The 19804-nt window shown below is 39.2% G+C and overlaps 2 protein-coding genes across 5 annotated transcripts in view; one reads left to right on the top strand and one right to left on the bottom strand.

Annotated features, from left to right (window-relative positions):
- The window catches only part of REL (REL proto-oncogene, NF-kB subunit), a 37507-nt gene extending 30306 nt beyond the window's left edge, over positions 1–7201 (top strand). For both annotated transcript variants that reach the window (XM_064510036.1, XM_064510035.1), the window contains exons 6-10: positions 2329–2433; positions 2626–2838; positions 3205–3273; positions 3383–3457; positions 4372–7201. In XM_064510036.1, coding sequence (XP_064366106.1) covers positions 2329–2433; positions 2626–2838; positions 3205–3273; positions 3383–3457; positions 4372–5159 — 1250 coding nt within the window. In that variant the 3' untranslated portion in view covers positions 5160–7201. The remainder of the gene's footprint in view (positions 1–2328; positions 2434–2625; positions 2839–3204; positions 3274–3382; positions 3458–4371) is intronic.
- Positions 7004–19804, bottom strand: part of PUS10 (pseudouridine synthase 10) — a 38332-nt gene continuing 25531 nt past the window's right edge. For all 3 annotated transcript variants that reach the window (XM_026094672.2, XM_026094674.2, XM_026094673.2), the window contains 8 exons: positions 17956–18081; positions 15883–15939; positions 14887–14963; positions 14739–14794; positions 14496–14613; positions 13170–13312; positions 12497–12596; positions 7004–10700 (listed from right to left, as the gene is read on the bottom strand). In XM_026094672.2, the coding sequence (XP_025950457.1) occupies positions 10662–10700; positions 12497–12596; positions 13170–13312; positions 14496–14613; positions 14739–14794; positions 14887–14963; positions 15883–15939; positions 17956–18081 (716 nt within the window). In that variant the 3' untranslated portion in view covers positions 7004–10661. The remainder of the gene's footprint in view (positions 10701–12496; positions 12597–13169; positions 13313–14495; positions 14614–14738; positions 14795–14886; positions 14964–15882; positions 15940–17955; positions 18082–19804) is intronic.

Genomic DNA, 19804 nt, shown 5'->3' with positions numbered 1-19804 from the left:
CAGGAGGGGAATTGTAGATACACGGCAAGACCTGGAGAAGAGACACTGCAAAGAGCCATTAGAGAAAGGGGGAAGTGCAAAAAGCCTAGGATACCATCCCAAAAACCTGTTAAATAGACACTGGCTGCCATTTGGGCATGCAGAAGTGAGACAGAGGTAAAATTAAGCTTCTCCTTGCAATTCTTAATTTATTCTTCCTGTGAAAAACACACAATGACACTGTCAATCATATGATCCTGTACTGTTCCTAGGTTTGGGATTTTTTTTTTTTTCCCCTCCCTTTAAAGTTTCTGATTCATTCAGCAAGTGGAGTCATGTAGTAAAAGAGGCACACACATCTCCTAATAATAATAGCTGCAGATAGTAACTACATAGTTGAGGTCTGGCCTGAGGTTACCAGGAGCTCTGTTATAAATGTAGTCTATGCTATGCTACAGCATACCTTCACAGTACGCTGAAGGATCAGGTGTGAATTTACTCAGACTGGAGCCCAAAATTAAATGGATTTTTGCGGGGGCGATACCTTGAGCTTTGATCTTTGTGTTTCAGTTCTACGCACAGAACAGGGAGCTGGTGGTGGTCAGGCCTCATGTTGCTGTGGTGGTAGGAGGATCGGTTTCTTGGGTCGTGAAGGAGTGCTAGCCCAGTCTGCCCAGGCATTTCAATACACTGGAGTTCTGGGTCTTAAAGTAACGTAGCTAGAACGCCATGGGAAAGCGTAGTGTAGTTGTTTGGATTGGAGGGGTGGAAGAGGATGCAGCAAATAAGGAATGTAGTCATACACAGCAGCAGAAGTCATACACAGCAGCAGAAGAATGAGCAGCAGTTCCCTGTCTTCACTCAAAGTAGAAGGTTTTTGGAAAACCCTGCATGTGTTCATGTACATAAAAACATCAACATAATGTATAGGGACAGGGGGTGAACTCAGTATTCTAGGAGGAGTTCTTCCATTCTGGCTTTTTTTTTTTTTTTTTTTTTTTTTTTACTTCTGAACCCGTAACCTGTGACTTCAGTACCTTTTAAATGAATTGTAACATAGCCCACAAAGCTATTAGTGGACTGTTCTTGACAAGTATTTCCATTTTGGAGAAACATGCTTACTATTTATGAAAGACAGTGACTTGTAATAGTTTCCTACCAGTATTTATTCTACAGGAAAGCTATTGTTGCTGAACTGGGCCAGACACAATAGTGCTTGCACGTATCCAGCGTTAAGACCCTCACAGTGATCAGGTTGTTTAGTCACACTGTGTGAACTTCAGCACTGTTTTTTTATTGCAACATACATGGCTATCAAAGATCTTGCACAGGGCTGTTCTCAATTCAGAACTATGTCCCGAGTGATGTTGCACTTCTAGTTAAAGTCTGAAGTTGAATTTCAAGTGTTTCTGCACAGATTCTGCCACCCCAACTAATGGCCCAGAAGTTGGGCTCCTAGACCTGTTCTTAAACACCTCAGTAAGGTGTTGGTATTGCAGATCACTGAGCTGTACACCTGTGCGAATGAAAGGATGTTCTGGAACTCCTTGTGTGCAGGTCAAGCTCCCAGTTATTAAAATACAAGTCTCTTTCTTTGTCACTTAACTGTCACTTGAATATAGTAAAGCCCAGAAATCTCAGGCCAGGGTTAGGCTCTCACGGTTGGTGTCATATAGGCACTGAGACGGATGATTTCCCCAGCCTATTTATGTAACAGAGGAGAGGTTTGATGGCCACGTAGGTCTGTGAATAAAACTTCAACCAGATACTCAGCGAGGGGAATTCTTGACTTGCTAGCCCAGCCTTTTCCAAAGAAGCATGGCTGTAACAGGTAATCAGTCACTCAAAAGCTTTTGAGTTCTACAGCTTGAAGTGCAGCAGTGCCAAGCACAATAACAACATCTGGTGAAGTGTTTTGGGAAGACTGCTCTAGAATACCTAGGGAGTAAGTGGCACAGACCAGCTGCATTCATACCTTGTGTTTTGAGATGAGCAGACAAGAGCTGTAAAGTAGCCCTGCTAGTTGCAGATTCCAGATTTGCATGGAAAATCAAACTATGCTTCTACATTTCCTATGTATTGGGGCACAATAAACAACAGATAGGCAGAGACCCCTCTGTGAACCATGAGTGCTCCTCTGCAGTGCATGGGTGGTTTTACAAAACTCACCTACTTGAGATGAAATGGAACAACTTTTTTAGTGTGGATTTCAGGGCCAGACCTATGAAGGTGCATCACATTCCTCCAGCTGTTACTTTCCCTTCATCTCTCTTAATTCTCTGCACCTCTTCTTCAATAGCATCAAAGTCACAGCAATTCTCAGTCAACAAAATGTCTGTTCATTTCCAGGAGCTCCCAACACAGCAGAATTGAGAATTTGTCGTGTGAATAAGAACTGTGGAAGTGTAAAAGGAGGAGATGAAATATTTCTACTGTGTGACAAGGTTCAAAAAGGTAATCTTGACTAGGTCTTTTTTCTAAAAGATACTAAAGACCTCTAAAAGATACTAAAGATACTGTGCAGCTTTAAAATCAAGTCATTTACTTTGCTCCTTTCTTTGTTTCCCTTCCCTCCCTTCTCTGCTGCAAGCTTTTAGTTTTCTTCTTTAGCTTAACAAGCATCTTTTTTTTTTTGTAATGGACTAGATGATATAGAAGTCAGATTTGTCTTGGACAACTGGGAGGCGAAAGGTTCCTTCTCACAGGCTGATGTTCATCGTCAAGTGGCCATTGTGTTCAGAACACCACCATTCCTCAAAGACATCACTGAACCTGTTACAGTAAAGATGCAGTTGCGAAGACCTTCAGACCAGGAAGTCAGTGAGCCAATGGATTTCAGATATCTACCAGATGAAAAAGGTAGATTTCCAATTAGTTTAATTTCTTAAAATTCACTATCTCTGCAGAACTCTTGCTGATAATAAACTAACTTAATCATAGGTAAAAATTGTACAACGCTGCTTGTACAGTGTAGGGTTTGGGGTTTTTTGTTTTTTTTTTTTTTAACAGTCAGTCTAGTCTCTCTTTCAATGAAAATATTAAAAATAATGGCTAATAACATTGTCTTGGTTTGTTAGAGTGTAGTCGCATGTCTGAAACATAATTTTTAAAATATATTTTATTACAATTAGGGGCTACTGCAATAAGTTTTAGAAAGTTCCTTTGCAAATTATATTGAAGAGAATCTTAATTAACAGAGTTTTTCCTTCCACTCTTTCTCTGCAGATCCATATGGTAATAAAGCGAAAAGGCAAAGATCAACATTCGCTTGGCAAAAGCTCATACAGGACTGTGGTAAGGAAAATATTTGGCTTTTTCTTGTTTCACTGAACTTACAACTACATAGAATTATTTTATTTAAAAGCACAAATTCGGAGTAGATTCATGATTTCTTCCATTACAGGATCAAATGCATCAGAGAGGCCCAAAGTAGCTCCATTCCCATCCGTCACTCCTGAAGGGAAGCTGATTAAGAAAGGTAGGTTTTTGCTTGTATATGCCAATCTGACCGTGGTTCAAAACAGTGTCTAATTGGTATGGGGAGGGGCTGGAGCTTTTTCAGGGATCACTTAAGTTTTCAAGGCAGCAGCAGTGCCTGTTTCTTAATTTCCTTCCTCCTCCTCTGAATTCTTCTCAAAGCCTCAGCAATGCTGCAAGTTTCTCTTTCCGCAGGAGAAGGCTACAGTCTCCTTGTCTTTACCTATTGCTAGCTGGCAGCCTTAGATGAGAGTGGCAGCACGATGGGGCAGGAGAGAGCCACCCCGTGATCTTACCCCAGATAATAAGCAAGCTTTGATCAGCTTTTTCTGACATGGGGCAGAAAGGGTGCCTGGGAAGGCCAAAGATAATTCAAAGCTGAGGTTATTTGCACAAACCCTAAAGCAAACAAACATCTTGTTACAAGTGTTGGAGTTGATGAAATTAGGTTTCTCAGCAAGTCATTTAGACCCTTGGGTAACTTTACCATTCTCTCTGTGTTCAGATAAGTTGTCTTTTAAATGTAACACTCAGTTCCTGGCTTTCTCTCCTCTTTGCTCGGGGTTCTAAAATTTTCTCCAGGTTTTCTTCCCAGAAGATACTGGTGCTTTCAACTACACAAACTAAAGGTGTCAGTTCTTTTATACATGGGCTCCATCTTCAGTATTTGCCATTAAGAGGGATGAGGTAGATAGCTGTCTTGCTGCTCTCCAGAACTCTAGGTCCTACGCTGGATAGCATTTAAGCAAGTACTTACACTTAAGTGCAAATACACAGATAGCACCATTCTTGTTTTGCTGGGTCAAAAAATGCTTGAAGCCTTGATCCTTTTCATTAGCTGTGTTTTCTACCATTTGTAAGTTTAAAAATGTATGTAATAGCATAAAAATGTGGTGCCATCTTTCCTTTTCATAGAACCAAACATGTTTTCATCTGCACTGATGATGCCAGGGCCAGGAACTCTGGCCAACACTAGTCAAATTTACTCTGCCTGCAATCAGATGCCGCATCAGCCTGCCCAGGTGGGGCCAGGGAAGCAAGACACACTCTCCTCGTGCTGGCAGCCTCTGTACACGCCCTCTTCAGCAGGCAGCCTGGTCAATGCACACCCACAGAGCAGCTTTGCAGCAGAGGTGCCGCATGCTGGTGCTCAGGGCAGCAGCTCTCTCCCGGCTTTCCACGAAAACCCTCTGAACTGGGCTGATGAGAAGGATACAAGCTTCTACAGGAGTCTTGGCAACACAAACAGCATAGGAGCAGTGTCGGTGTCGCCTGGAGACATGCAAAATGTTTCTAGTAGCAGCCTTGTGCACCAGGCTCATCCCGCCAGCGTCACCACAGCGAGCATCGTCAACATGGAGACTGATGACATGAACTGCACCAGTATAAACTTTGAAAAGTATAATCAAGTGCTACATGCAAGCAATCACAGGCAGCAGCTCCACCAGGTGCCACCAGCTTGTACACCTGTAGCAGCCCCTGGCAGCACACCTTTTAATTCACAGTCTAATTTAGCCGATCCAGCAGCTTACGGTTTTATAAACCAAGAAGTTTTGAGTGAATCAAGACTATCCACCAACCCTATCCAAAATCATCAAAACAGCATTGCAGATAACCAGTACTATGATACAGATGGTGTCCATGGTGACGAGCTCTATCCATCCTTCCAATTTGATAGCATATTACCAAGCTATAACCATTGAGCCAGCGATGTCAGGCTGGAAGTGGGTACCTAGAGCTTTTCAAATGGTTAGCTGTGTGAAGAAGAGTAACTTATCCTTCTGGATTGCCTGCTTTCTCTCTCAGAATGTTATCTCTCAGAATGTTACTGTGCAAGTTTTATGATACAACTTAAGGTTATATATTATAGCCTTAAGACTGGTGCCCATTAAGAAGAGAGGTGGGACTAGGGTTTAGAGTTTTGTACCTTAAAAGTACCTCATACACATTTTTACACTGTCGGAAAAATGAATTTTTAACACTTAAAGCTTCCTTCCTTTTGGGGAGTTCAGTTGTAAAAGCTGAAGGTATCTTAAGAAGGGTCAAGTTTCAAATAAGTCACAGAGTTAAAACTGTTTGGAAAGAAACCATTTTTGCTATGGAAATTAACTATAAATTTTGATACGACAGAAATTAGGAAAAAAAAAATACACGTGGGCACTCTTGCTCAGGCTTGCCTAACTGTTGCAAGTTTTACTCAACTTACTTGAAAGGTTTAGGTTTCTTAACCTCTTTTATATGAAATATTCTTCTGCTAAAACAAGATTATGCATTGATTTTTCACATCTTCATCACATTCCATTTGCTTTGAAGGCAAATTTGCTCTAAAAAATTTTTAATGACTATGTCATTGTTAGATGTATTTTAAAAGACCGGAAGGTTTGTTCGAGTTTTTAAATAGTCCATCTCTGTTGTAAATGAATCACTGCACAAAAGAATGAACAGAAAATAAGGACTTTTCTGCACTTCATCCAAAGTGCACTATTTTAAATGACAAAACCCTGTTGCTTTAGGAATGGAGCATGCTGTTATTTCTCTGGAAGTTTTTTTTGTGTGTGTGTGTGGCTGTGATATGTATTTTATTTTGAATAGCAGAAAGATATTGGGCTAAGGCATCTACCTATTCTTTCCTCAGGTATCCTGGCAGTTTCCTGCTATGCAAGTGACTGCTTAAGAGAGGGTCAGATCCTGCCCTCCCCCCCCCCCCCAACCCCCTCACAAGAAAGCTTTGGAGCAAACCCAGAAGCACAGTCTCTGTGCATCCTAATCCAGATGCACCATATTAACAATTTAAGGCCCTTTCAGTCAGTACTAATTAAAAGCACCCCTCTACGCTCTGGATCAGAAGGTAGAACCTCCTTCCCTTTGCTTCCCCATCTTTATTCTTAGCCTGAGACATGAGATGTTTAATTACAACTCATAAGATGTTACTGGCTAGGTAAGACACTTTACTCTGCATATAGGGCTTTGCTCTTTTAATATTATTATAACTTTTTAAGAAGCAACACATCAACAAATACATGAGTACATTTCTTAAGTTACACAGCTGTTTCCTATGGCAGATAAGGCTTAAGAAACTAATTGTTATTGTTTGTCAACATAAAACTGCACCATGAAAGAAAGCAATAACTATTTCCCTTGCACACTTGGCTATATATAAAAAAACAAAGAACCCCACAACCCCAAATCAAAAGAGACAGTTGAGATGTATAGTGGTATACAGCGCAGAAAAGAGCTCCAAGAAACCTCAGTCATTTATGGGAGAGCGGTGACTCCTTACTACAGTAATTCACTGGATTCAAGGCAATTGCATACTGCAGCAGTAATGCATTATACCAGTTACACAGCTGACAGACTACACTCCTTAGATGATGTGTATAAATGAAGCCTGGAAAACTGTTCCCCATAACTCCAGATACACAACGGAATGAACTGACTTTATATGTTGAAGTAGTTTTTTGCTCACCTCTTCAAAACACATACCTTTTCAGGAGCTCCTCATCAGTCCTAAGCAATACAAAGACCAAAGAAATGCAAAGAACAGGAGAAAGCTTAAAAATGTGTGGTTTATTCAGTTTTTGGTTTTTTTTGAAGTTCTCAATTTTATTAAATGTAAACATTTTACTCATTTTATAGAAAGCTCTTTACAGTATGATTTGTTTTTGTTGTATAATTAAATATTTCCAATGTTCTGTTTTCCTTTGTAAACAAGTTGGTTTGGTAATTAAAAAACTGGTCATCATAAGTACTCAGCTTCTGCAACCGCCTCAAATTTAAAATGACATCCCACACCTTAGAAAAGCCACAGAAATCAGAGAAGCTGGTTTTGGTTTGTTTATCCTGGGGCTTTCTAGGGTATTTTATTCTGTACACAATTACTGTTGATCACTACACAACCTAGAACACTGTGTACAGAAGGATTCATCTTCACTCATCATTTTTTTCTGATGTGGCAGGAAAATTGACTTTGGTAAGTCAGATGAGCACAGAGTGCAGATGCATTCGTGCTCAGCTAGAGATGCGTTACTGGTGCAGCTCACGTTCACCATCTTCCTTGGCAAACTGCTTTCTCCTAAATCTCCAAGTTCAGCTAAACTGATGCAAAAAATGAAGGGGAGGATTTTAAATGACCAATTGTTAGGAGAAGTATTTATTTTGAGTGCTTGGAGTATGAAGAAGAATGATACTAAGAAACACTGCTCAGACCTTATTTTTTTGGCATTTTCCACATAATGTGTCAGAAGATGGCTACCTCTTTTATACCTTCTCAAGAACAAGATTACATCTTGCTCTTGTTAGTCTCACAAAACATCCTATTTAATTCACTGTGTATTTACAAGTAGGTATTTACTTTAAAAACAAGATGAGGGCCAAAGTACAACATTAGTACTGCTGTTGCAATACTCCTTAGAGATTATGACAGTTCAAAGTATTTATCTTCCTTTATTAAAACTACAGACTTTAAACAAAGGTGAAAATAGATTACATCGTTAATTTTCATATTTTTCACATGATTACTGAACAACAGATGAACATCTAAACAGCTGTATAGGCAGGCATTTGCACCATCAGCTTTTTTTTTTGTCCCCTCCTCATTTGGATGCTTCAAATTTAATCACAGGAAATACGTGATTTCGGCATTTTTGATAGAGCTCTCCACATTGCATGAAGACAAGATTAGACTCTGCACACTTAGACTAATCTTTATAGCCTCATTTATCTGCACGCTGAGTCTTAACTTGGTCTTCACTGTCACCATGAGCCCATACAGCATATTAAAGAAAGAGCTGAAGATACGATCTCCTAGGGTGTCTTTGCATTATGATAGGAGGACTAGCCCTTTCTGCTTCTGCCTTCTTAGCTCTGTTTCACTTTGGGGACAGCTCTTCTAATGTTTGTCATGTCCATATTGCTGTCTTGCTTGTATTTTTTCCCCTGTAGTTTATGGAATTTATAAATCATATTCTAGCTCACTCTGAGTTTCTTTCAAGAAATCCCATAGATATGAGACTGAAATTCTCTTTTGTTTGTTTTCTGTATTCAGTTTCTTAAGTTTTCCATCATTCACAACACTTCCTTTCTAGGTGTTTGTAGCTACTTACACAGATTATTATCTGAGGCAGTTACTGCTGGAATCTCTTGCTCATAACAGCTTTAAGATTAAAAACAAAAAATGTTGCTGTCTGATCATGTTCCTATTATTTATTTTTGTGCTAGAAAAACAGGAGCTTCTGAACTACAGCCATACTTAGGTCACAATGGACTAAGCAAACAAACAATGAGAGACAAGTTTTGAGAGCCCATCATAGGCAGTGTGGGTAATATTTAGACTAATTTTTCCAGATTGGTTTTTAGGAGCTCCTTTAAAATCTGTGTATTACTGTCTTTTTGAGCCTTCAGCTAAAGTTGTGCAGTTGTTCTATTATGAAGCCCTGGCACCAATGAATTGAAAGTAATGCATCTCAATGATCCTTCCTGTCCCCAAATAGTGTTTTGTCTTGGAAAGTATTACCTTTATTATTTCTGAATTTCATTTTCATTAAGAAGAGCCCTTAAATTCCAAGCTTTAATTTCTTGTGGACTCTCGTCTGTACTTCAGGTGAGCAGAAGCATCTTCCTAATACCTTTGCACACTAGCCATTAACAATGGATTGTATTTTGCTACCTTATATTTATTCCTGTTTTTATCACATACAATAGATATGTTTTAATTCCTTATTCAGCTTTGCAACAGGATACAGGCATAAAAGTGGCTTTTCCTGAAGCTGTAAGTGGGGGACCTGGCCAATAAGCAGGCCACAGGCCAATCTTGCATCCTTGCAATCCTGCTAGATTAATGAGTTAGATTCATGCTTCTCCATGTGATAGCTATGCAGGTAAACACGCCCTGAGCAGGAAGAGGATGGTCCCCTTTCACCTCATCAGCTAATATTTCAGGCACTCAGCTCAGTTCCTTCCCTCCTGAGGCGATTGGTGTTTTCCCCTTGCAGCGCTCGAGCCAGCCTGTAACCAGCATGCTCTAAAGGGCTCTGGGCTGGGGCTTTTGGACTCTCCCTTGGAGACTGCCCTGCTTTGTATAAAACATTTAAAATATTCACAGGAGCGAGGAAAGAAACTCAGCTCTTCCCTATTGCAGGCAAGTGCCTAGTCCAGGCATCCATTCAAACCTTAGGTACTAGAAAAGATTCTTTTATGCTACAGCCATGCTACAAACCAAAGCTTTTTACCTCTGTCTTCATCTCTCAATACCAGTATTTTACATTACATTTTACATTTACTTGCACTTTTGGGTTCTCTGTATCCCTATTCTCTGGATTTCCATCATGTACCATTGCCAGGAATACCCAATCTTTTTATATATGGTGACTCAACAGTGGGGAAATCCTATGCATGAAAAGGACTGTAATCAAGCCAGAGAGCCATTAAACTACAGGCCTGAAGTACCTCAACTGTAGTTCCTAGGAAGTATCACTAACATTTTTAAATGAGAAAAAAACCTCTGTTTTCAGTGCAAAGTTTTCATCTGAAAACTGGTTTTTCCTCTGACAATTACTTGGGAGACAAATCGGCTCTCTAAAAAAAACATTGACCAAAAAGCAGTCAGCACACAGCAGAACGTCGCCTCATTTAGTAACTATCCCAGTTTTCAGAGTCTGCCTGACTTCTGGGAGTCTGATCTCTAATAGTCACACATGAACAGTGCTCAGAAAAAGTTAGGACTGGGCTTCAGACAATTTGGTGGCACCTTTACCCACACAAAGAAGCCGCAGCATCCAATAGAAAAATACTTAAAAAAAAAATCTGGTCTGACGGAAGGTTATTTTTAATTTAAACATTTTCAAGCAGTATTGCAGAAGGCTTATTTGATGTGCCTTGCTCAGTACCTTGTTTGCATGTTATACCATTTGTGTTTCGCTCAAATAACTGTTTTTAAAAGACTTACTATCAGTACACTAGCTTACCAATTTTTTTTTTTATGAAAGATAGAAACTAAAATAAGGCTAGAGATTAAATGAACAAACACTACCTGTTCCAGAGTGTTGAAAGTCAATTCAAAGTAACAGCATCTTTTGGCAGATCAACATGATCCAAATGTTCAACAAAAAGACTTTGCAATGAACAATCAAGCTGTAATACTGTTCAGTGTTCAATCAGTAACCAGCTGCTGACAGAGGAGCTGCTTTTCCTCGTCCCAACTTGAAAAGCTAATTATCCAGGGTTGGAGGCCAGTCAACATCAACAGACTAGAAGAAGAGGATGAAAAAAAGGTAAAATCAGCAGACTTGATATTTCAGGTATACAAGGAGACTTCTTGTTAGAACTCCAAGCCTGTCAGCTATAGGTTATCAGTGGAGAGCAGAGTAAACAGAAGACAATGATGGGAGATACAGCATGAGACAAGCAGACAGTGGCATGAAAGAGCCACCTTGTTCTAGTGGCTCCATATGTGTCTGGAGGGAGCTCTCTGGGAGCTGGGTGTTCTTCCTGAAGCAGAATCAAAACTACTCGTACTACTACTTCCCAGAGTCAACTGATGTTGGGCTGCATTTGTAGTGTGTCCAAAACCATTATTTAGAAACATAAAGTGTCTGCATCCTCTACCAGTAAATCCTACAGATGGGCTGTGATGATGTGAAAACAAACAACTTGCTGATTGATGCAGCAGAAATGTCCAGATACTGGGCAGTGTGGGCAAGGCTTGAGCAGAATGCCATCATCTGTCCCAAATCTGCCTCATGAGCAAGTACAACTCTATTAAAAGAATAAGCTGGCAAGCATTATGCATGAGAATTATGTAGGCAAGATAATTAAACAGTCATCCTGAGTGTGGGCCAAAACGCAGAGAATGTGCTCAACACTTCATCAGAAGCAAATGTAGTAATTACTAGAACTTGGATATCTTGTATCTTCCTCCCCTAGCCTCACTGCTGCCACATCTCCAACTCCCTTTAGACAAACTTGTTGCACTCACCTCCTTCCAAAAGCAGCACACCCTACACTAGTGAAGAGTGTCAAAGCAGGGATCACAACACAGCACATTAAACACTTTGGCTTCAAGACTGCCTAAAATAATCATACTTACACCTTGTTTAATCTACAACTTCATCAAAGCATTAGGCTCTTAGGCTAAGCTAAAACGCATTGTTAGCAAGATTGCTAATTATTTCCAAGTCCCTAGATATCCTTCATAGTTATGTCCAATAACTGTAGTGACACCCATCCATGTGAGAGCAAGGCTTATCAGCTGCAGCCCAGAGTCAGCTGCTCAAATTTTCAGAGGTAACACAAGTTCCCTCCATAGCTGCAAGTCTACCTGCCACAGAAAATGTAACACAGAGACAGTTTTACAGAAATACATGAGAACAAGCATGCTGACACTGTCTATCTCACAAGGAAAATCATGTTTTCAATAAACCTTGCCCAGCCATTAGGTTAAGTAATAAATCCAAATCCCTACATACATTCTTTTAAACAATTAATTTTGTAGTTACAAGTTAGCATCCACCCTATCTGATTCCAGGAAGAGAACAGATATATTTTCCTGATGTGTTTGAACTGGTGTTGAAAGAGGAAGTCAAATGTCTCTCTCCTGTTTTTTATCTGACTCCTTTTTAAAATTCCAACAGAAAGAAATGGCGTATGTATATATGTATCTAATGTAACATGAAAAGAAAAAACCTACCCATTGCTAAGCTCCTATGCCAATGAGTGCTTAATAATGAGAAGTGTCATCTTCTAAAATGTTTAAATTCCCAGCTCATCTTTTACCTCCAGATGCAGAGTACCCCAAAACTAATGGTATTTCCTCCCATCCCTCCCCAGACACAAATGCAGCAGAAGCAGCCTGTTACATCATGAAAGCATGGTACAAACCATTACCTTTGCATCAGCATCAACTTTTATATCGACTGTGGTAAGGAATGGATAGTTAGGATGGTTGATTTGGATAGAGCAATTCTACTGAAAGCATCTCACAAATACACTCACTAGTACAACTACATTACTGATTTCCAGGAAAGATAAATAACAAGCAACTTACTTCTACATCCAACTCCAGAATGTCAGCAGTCCGGTTCAGTAATGAGCCAATATTTGGCTTTGTTCTTCCAAAATCTCCATGCACAAATTCTTTAATGTAGCTAGAAATACTGGTTAAGGAAAGGTGCAGTCTACTGCAAAGCACTCTGGGGGTGGGGGGGAGCAATGTTAAAAAAAGACTTTAAGACTTCCTAATTCTTGACTTCTGACTCTAATGCCAAGAACCACATTACCATCCTCTATTTTCTGCCCACCCACCCCAAAGTGGATGGTGATTTTATGACAAAACTGTTAACCTGTAAGTAGCAACAATCTACAGGATGCATTGCAGTATGTGGAATAATGTGGAAAAGTTTGTTTTCTAAGGTGAAAAAATTTAAATTAAAAAAAGAGCTTAAATGTATCTTTAACTAGCACATTTTTGTAGTTATCATATGCTTTAAAACTATCACACTGGCCATCAAAAAATAACACAGGCTGGTAAGATTTTTGAATGAAAGCCTGAATATGAAATTTTGACATAAAAGCAAACTTTATACAGCAACATGTGAACTGCTGAAGAGCAAGGATTTAGAAACACTGGAGTGACAAAAGCAGAAAACTTCCCATTGCCTGAATTACTCTAGTCAACAAACTGTTTTGTACATGTATTGTGTAACAGGGTCTAAAGATACGTTCCTGCTTGAGTTTTCAGATGCAGGCGAAAATGATGCTCATCTATGTACTCAGATTTCATGGTGTGAATGATCCGATGCCTTACGGCTAGAGGCCTTCTGTGAAGAACGCGGAGAGGCGTTTTCTGGTCAAGTTTTAATTCCTATTAGAAGACGCAACAAAACAAATAAAGGAGGAACTGTGCAACATACCGCACAGACTGGAAAAAAGATCCATACACACTGTTAATCAGTTCTATCTTTTTAATACTGTATTATGGTGGTTCACATCTTCCCAAAGAAAGACTATTTTTTCATGTTTATCAAAGGTAAAAAGGACAACCATCTCAAAGGGTAAATGAGAAGGCCTCATATGAACACAAGCTAATAGGATCACAAATACAGAGGAATAACCTTGAAATCTCCATAGTCTTTTGCTGGAATAACTCCAGGATTTAAAAGCTCAGTGAGAGCCTCAGGGCAATGAAAAAAAAAAAAAAACCAAAAAACCCACCCACCCACAAAATGCTTTGTCTAAACTACAGCCAAACCTCTAGAAATAAAAGTGTGAGAAAAGAACTGAAATGAGGTAGTATCTTATGATTAAAAAGCTCATTCCCCACCCCGTCCCCTTCCCAAAAAAAGATTTATTAGTTTGAATGGCATCTTTTAAGGCAGGGGGTGGGCACGCTAAAAAAACTGCTTCACATCTGTTGTTTTCCTGAACTGTAATGGTTCAAGCCCTTTGCTTCCTTACTTGAGAATTATTTCATGGTCGAGATCCATAGTTCAACACAAAGAAACCTGAACACATCCCTCTGTCAGTGGAGTCTCTCTCCGACCAACATTTAGAGCAGTTCTCATTAACAAAATATACTTCTTACACCAAGCACTTGGTGAGGCCTCTTCTTTGTGTTCTTTTCCACAGACATTACAAACTCCTAATTGCTGCTGCTGTGGAAGAGTGGCTTTAGAGCTAGCAGAACAAGTGACCATCTCCACTCCTTTCACTTAGGCAAAACAGAAAATCTAAGCCAAAGAAAGGGGGGTGGGTTTCAGATTTCCCCGCTGCCCATTCAGAGCTTTTTATTATTTGGTATAACATCTACCTTTCAGTAGACAATAATTCCTCTTGGCTAACAGACAGCTAGCTATACTGCTGGCATGGCAATGGTGAAGTAAGAAGAGTGAAAAAGGGAAGGGAGATATGAAAGTCCCTAGGGCAAAAAGAACACCTGATTAAAAAGTCAAAGAGAAATAGATATTTCTGTGGGTGCATGTACATTAATTCTCCTCTAAGATATCGGGACAGGTGCTCTAAAAATTAGCAAAAATAGCTACAGATACCTTGAGATCATCTAGAAATGCAATGTCTTCTTTCTGTATTGCTTTGTCTATCCATACTAAGGCACTATAGGTCTTTGTCTTTTCCTCTTCACCTTCCTTCATATGTCCAATTGCCTCTCTAAACAAAAGAAATTAATTACTCACATAACATAAGCATAATTATATAATGCTGTGAGCAAGAATGCTTGCAGAACTCCCAAAGTATCACTTTGAAATCCCTTGCCAAAGATGATAAATACTGACCTGGTGACAAGCTGTAAATCTCGAACCTGTATTTTGTCTGAAGAGTTATTAATTGTCTGTGATATTTAAAAAAGAATCAGTTAGCAAAGCTGCTCAGTTAGAGAAGAAACATGTGTTTTATGACTTCCATGAGGTGCAAATGATTTACCTGCTGAAGTCCCTTCATTTCCTCAGCAGTAAAATGTATTCTACGAGGATTCACAAGCTCAATTGCAAAGGGCCTTCCTGGCAACATGCACAGTCATAAAACATAAAAACATGTTGTTCTAAATTAACGTTTGAATTTATGCAGTAAGGTTAGAAGGTGTGAAGATTGTTTGCTGTTATACAAACAGGGAAAGGGCTTGCGGGTTTAGGGATGTAGCATCAGATGGAAGGAAAGAAACAAGGGACTTTTTTTGGCTACTAAACCCCAGTATCAGCAATATGTGCAAATTACAACTTCCCAGAAGACATCTTGTACAAGTCTGTGCTAATTAAAAAATAAAATAAGAAGAAAAAGTTAATTAGCTTATTTTCTGTCACCTACAGCAATGCCCAGGTGCAAGACAATGTTAAATCCCGCTCCCTCAGCTAAACATCTGTTGCAATGGCTGCACTTTCTGTGCTCAGGGCCAGGGATGATCCCAGTATACACAATGCCAAGAACTATGCTACAAACCAGACAGCAACAGGAACAACTCATTGTTACTTTTGTCTTTTTCTTCCCCCTCCCCCTTTGGCTATAGTATCTTCAGTGTATTGGAAAGCAACTGACCTTTAGAAAGGAGCCATGTTCAAAAAAAAATAAGGCTTCCCCAGTCCCCAGTGACAGTGAGGCAAAGGACCCAGCAGAAACCAACATAGGAATTGGTGTGACATAAATAGTTCAAAACCAAAATATTCCTAACAAGCTATGCACTTCTATGCATCTGTGCAGTCAAGGATACTGAGCAAAGGTCTCCTCTTTCTCAGCTCTTTCTATGAAACTGTTCAGTCTTTGTGAATAAATACATACATATAACTAAAATGCTTCTGAGATAAAGTTTCAGAGCACTGTCTATTCACACACTTATATACTTAGCATTCAGCAAGATCAATTAGAGTAGCTTCAGGTAACCTTTTTGTTTGTTTCTGTATTTAACAAGAGAAGTTCCAGCCTTACCGTTGCCTAGTGTTCTTACATCCACATCTTCTCTTCCAGAGGAAGAAAAATTAAAGCCTGTAACAGATTTTAACAAGGAAGGTGAGATTCTATTTGACATTTTAAAAACTCTCCACAGCTTTAAAAAGGTGAAATATTTTATTTCTAAACCTGTTTGTAAAGATACTTCCAAGAGTTATCCATATAAAATGCAGCCTGCACCATATTTAAACAGATCAGAGGATAATTACTGTTTATTCCTTCAGGTTCACAAGTTTCTTGAGGAGCACTTCTAGTTCTTTGGCCTGAATGCGACCACTATAGCCCTGAAAATGTGTGAAAAAGCAGCAGAATCCTAAAGGAATTCCCTTGTTTAATTTAGTTCTTTTCTTACACAGATGCTTCAAGAGAAATTAAAGTAAAACCTGGCAGGTAACTCCGGTGTATTTGGGTATTTTGTCTTTCAAGATATAAAAATTTGGGGGGTATTTTGGGGTACTTAGTTTCCTTCCTCATATCCCTTCCAAATTTAAGCTTTGCCTGAGGAAAGAATGGGAGACAAAACCTTGCACTGGAGAGTAAATTTGCAGGTCTATCCCAAAGGGTCTCTGAAAGCTGGATAGTTTCAGAAACTTTTTTCTCGACAGGGAACATACAGGGTGCATAAAGATTTCCTCAGCTTTTGTTATCTCTCATTTCTCTGATCATATTATGGCAACTACATAACCACGATAAAACTTTTCCGTGGTCATGAAGGCTCATTTCTGTCACATCATCAGATTTTTTTTAGTTGTGACTTTAAAAATTTGCAACTAGGACATTTCAAAGAATCACAAAATAGTTGAGGTTGGCAGGGACCTCTGGAGAATGTCTAGTCCAACCCCCCTACTCAAGCAGGGTCAATTAGAGCAGGTTGCCCAGGACCATGCCCATTCAGGTTTTGAATATCTCCAAAGATAGAGACTCCACAACCTCTCTGGGCAACCTGTTCCAGTGTTTGACCACCCTCACAGTAAAAAGTTTCTTTCTTACATTTAAACGGAATTTCCTGTATTTCAGTTTATGTCCATTGCCTTGCCCTGTCACTGGGCACCACTGAAAAGAGTCTGGTTCTGTCTTTCTGACACCTTCCCATCAGGTATTTATAAATACTGATAAGTTCCCCCCTCAGTCTTCCCTTCTCCAGCATAAGAGTCCCAGCTCCCAACCTCTCCTCATACGTTAGATGCTCCAGTCCCTTTATCATCTTTGTGGCCCTTCACTAGACTCACTCCAGCATGTCTGTCTCTCTCATGTACTGGGGAGCCCTGACCTAGACTCAGCACTACAGATGTGGCCTCAGCAGCATAGAGAAGAGAGAAAGGATCACCTCCCTTGACCTGCTGGCAATGCTTTTCCTATTTGTTTGTATCTTTTCTCAACACTAGTGCACATGCACTTCTGGTAGTTACTTCAGGTATTGCATTGTACCTGGCCTAAAGACATGTTTTTCCTAGCGTTCAGCCTAACATATGCAAGGGGAGGGGAGGGAACAACGGTACACGAACAGTAGCTCTTTTTTCTAAACTGGTATTTAATACAGTTTTTCCCTGGACCTTCTAGGTCACTAATTCCAAGTCTAGTATATGACAAATGAGGGACCATGATTATTTCATCTGAACAACCCCTAGATAAGCATTTAGCTTGTGGAACTCTATGCATTGCAAAAAATAAGTTCAAGACAAAAACATGAAGGGGTTGGAGGCTAGGCAGGTATTATAGAAGGCCAAAGGCAAAAACTTCCTGAGTAGGAGTCACTGAATGAATTATCAACTGTTGAGAAATATGACTAGGCTAGAATACTACCACATAAAATCATAATACTTCTACCATCAGGATCAGCTGAGGAGCTATTTTAGAAGGATAAAACAAAGCAGGCATCTAATTACTCGCTGATCAGAGCTTACAAAAGTTGACAAGCTTTGACTTGGAAGGATAAAAGGAAGATAAAGAATCTAGTTTTTCCATTGCGCTCTTATATTGAGTAACTACTAAGAAAAAATATTCTAGTAACACTGAAAAACATATATTGTAAGAGATCTCCCAGACACTTACTATCTGCTTTGAATTCTGCCATTAGATGCTCTGAAATCAGTTCTTCTACTGAAGATTCCAGCTTCCGCTCCCCATCAATAATCCAAGGAGTTTGTGGTAAATTCCTTGAATATTTATTGTACCTTCCTGTCAGAAAAGCAAGTATGTTATCAGTAATCGCTCTATAGCAATGGACAAAAGCTCCACAGCATAAAACACTTAACTTTCATTGGGACATTGTGAAAATAAATTTACAGGGTTCAACTTGTATTATAACAAGAGCAATATGGCAACAGTATGAAATGTGTGCTGCTATGCTTACAAGAGTTTCAGTATCTGAGCTGGCCAGTTTAAAGATAGATGCACAGAGCCTACGGCTGCAGTTATAACTTAAAGTACAATCGTAGAAACAAAACTGTATAAAGCCTGACACAACTGGGAATGAAGAGCCAGAGGTTCAAGTGCCCAGTCTGAGTCAACTTTATTCTGAATGCAAAATTGTTTTTTGAATCAAAGCATGGTCTAGAACTGGTCTCCCATATACCAGACTATTGCTATACACATGCCTGCCCCGGAGCATATGTTAGGTCCCAAGTAAAGAAGTTCCCACCTCCCTGTATCAATTAGTTCAGGATTCGACCCGGGTTCTGCCATTTTCTGTACATTTAACAACCAAAAAAAAAAAAATCCCAAACTAAAATGCTTTGGCTTGTTACTAGGAAAATCACACAAGCAAAATATCTTAACAATATCCTCGTACAAATTTCCAGAAGCTTGAAAAGTTGCCATGTAAAGAGACGGCCATCCTCTGATCGAGTCTCATATTATCTCACATTAACATGCCATCTCCCATGAAATACAAAGATTACTACGATCAAAGAACAAGTCTGATATGGATGACCAAGACAAGCTTTCTTATCTGTAGGTTTTGCAAGAAATGAGAACATGCACAAAAGAACAAACTCATTCATAAAAAATAGTGAGTAACCCCCTGCACTAACAAGTTTCAACTTGAAACCTAGTGTATTTGAAATAAAAAGGGAGTTCAAAGTATCTATGCAATTATACCTGTGCCTCTGTCCTCTCAATTTTTTTGGTTTTCAGTATCATATTTTCCTATTTCTAACAATGTTTCCTTCTTGCCTTTTGATCTGCAAAAAAAACCCCACACAAACAACTGGGGAAACTGACTAATACTGTTTCACTGAGGCGAATAATGAAATTACTATGAATAATCATTCAAAAGTCAGATTCACACTGCTAAATTCTCTTTCCATAAAATGGCAAAAGGAAAATAATATTTTTTCTCTCAACGACCCAATCTAATAATTTTAGCTTTTGATCTGAACAACAGTGGGTTAAAAAAAACAGAAGCATGCTTCTCAGTTTGACAGTTTTCCTGAGTCAAAAAAAGGAGTGGGGGAGAAGGGATCAGTAAACATCCAAGATAAGGTCAAGAGGGCAATTCCCGCTCTGAAACTGTGCTTACAAATTAAGATTCTGATCTCATCTAAAGTGCTGCAATAGCAAAATAACTGCATTGTATTAAATAAATTCTTCTATTCTGGATTTAATTCCTCATAAATTAAAGAAAATATCCTGCCTGGTTTTTTTGGTTGAAACAAAAAAGAAAAAAAAAAAAGAATAACCATCACAAGCTATAAACTGTAAATCACAAAACTGAAATTAAATCACATGCAGAAAACCAAGCCTCTATTTCTTACTCCATATAGATGAATCCTGCTACAACCATCCAACAAACCAACTTAATACAAAGCAGCATGTTTGGAAAAGGCTAAAAGACTTTGGCTATTTTGGTCCATGAAAATGTACATCTAACTGTCTATTCAGGAACTAAAAATAAGAAACG

The sequence above is a fragment of the Dromaius novaehollandiae genome, chromosome 3 (genome assembly GCF_036370855.1).
Source record: "Dromaius novaehollandiae isolate bDroNov1 chromosome 3, bDroNov1.hap1, whole genome shotgun sequence".
Classification (NCBI taxonomy): domain Eukaryota; kingdom Metazoa; phylum Chordata; class Aves; order Casuariiformes; family Dromaiidae; genus Dromaius; species Dromaius novaehollandiae.
Note: the sequence above shows the minus strand (reverse complement) of the source record. Positions and strands in the feature narration are given on the sequence as shown.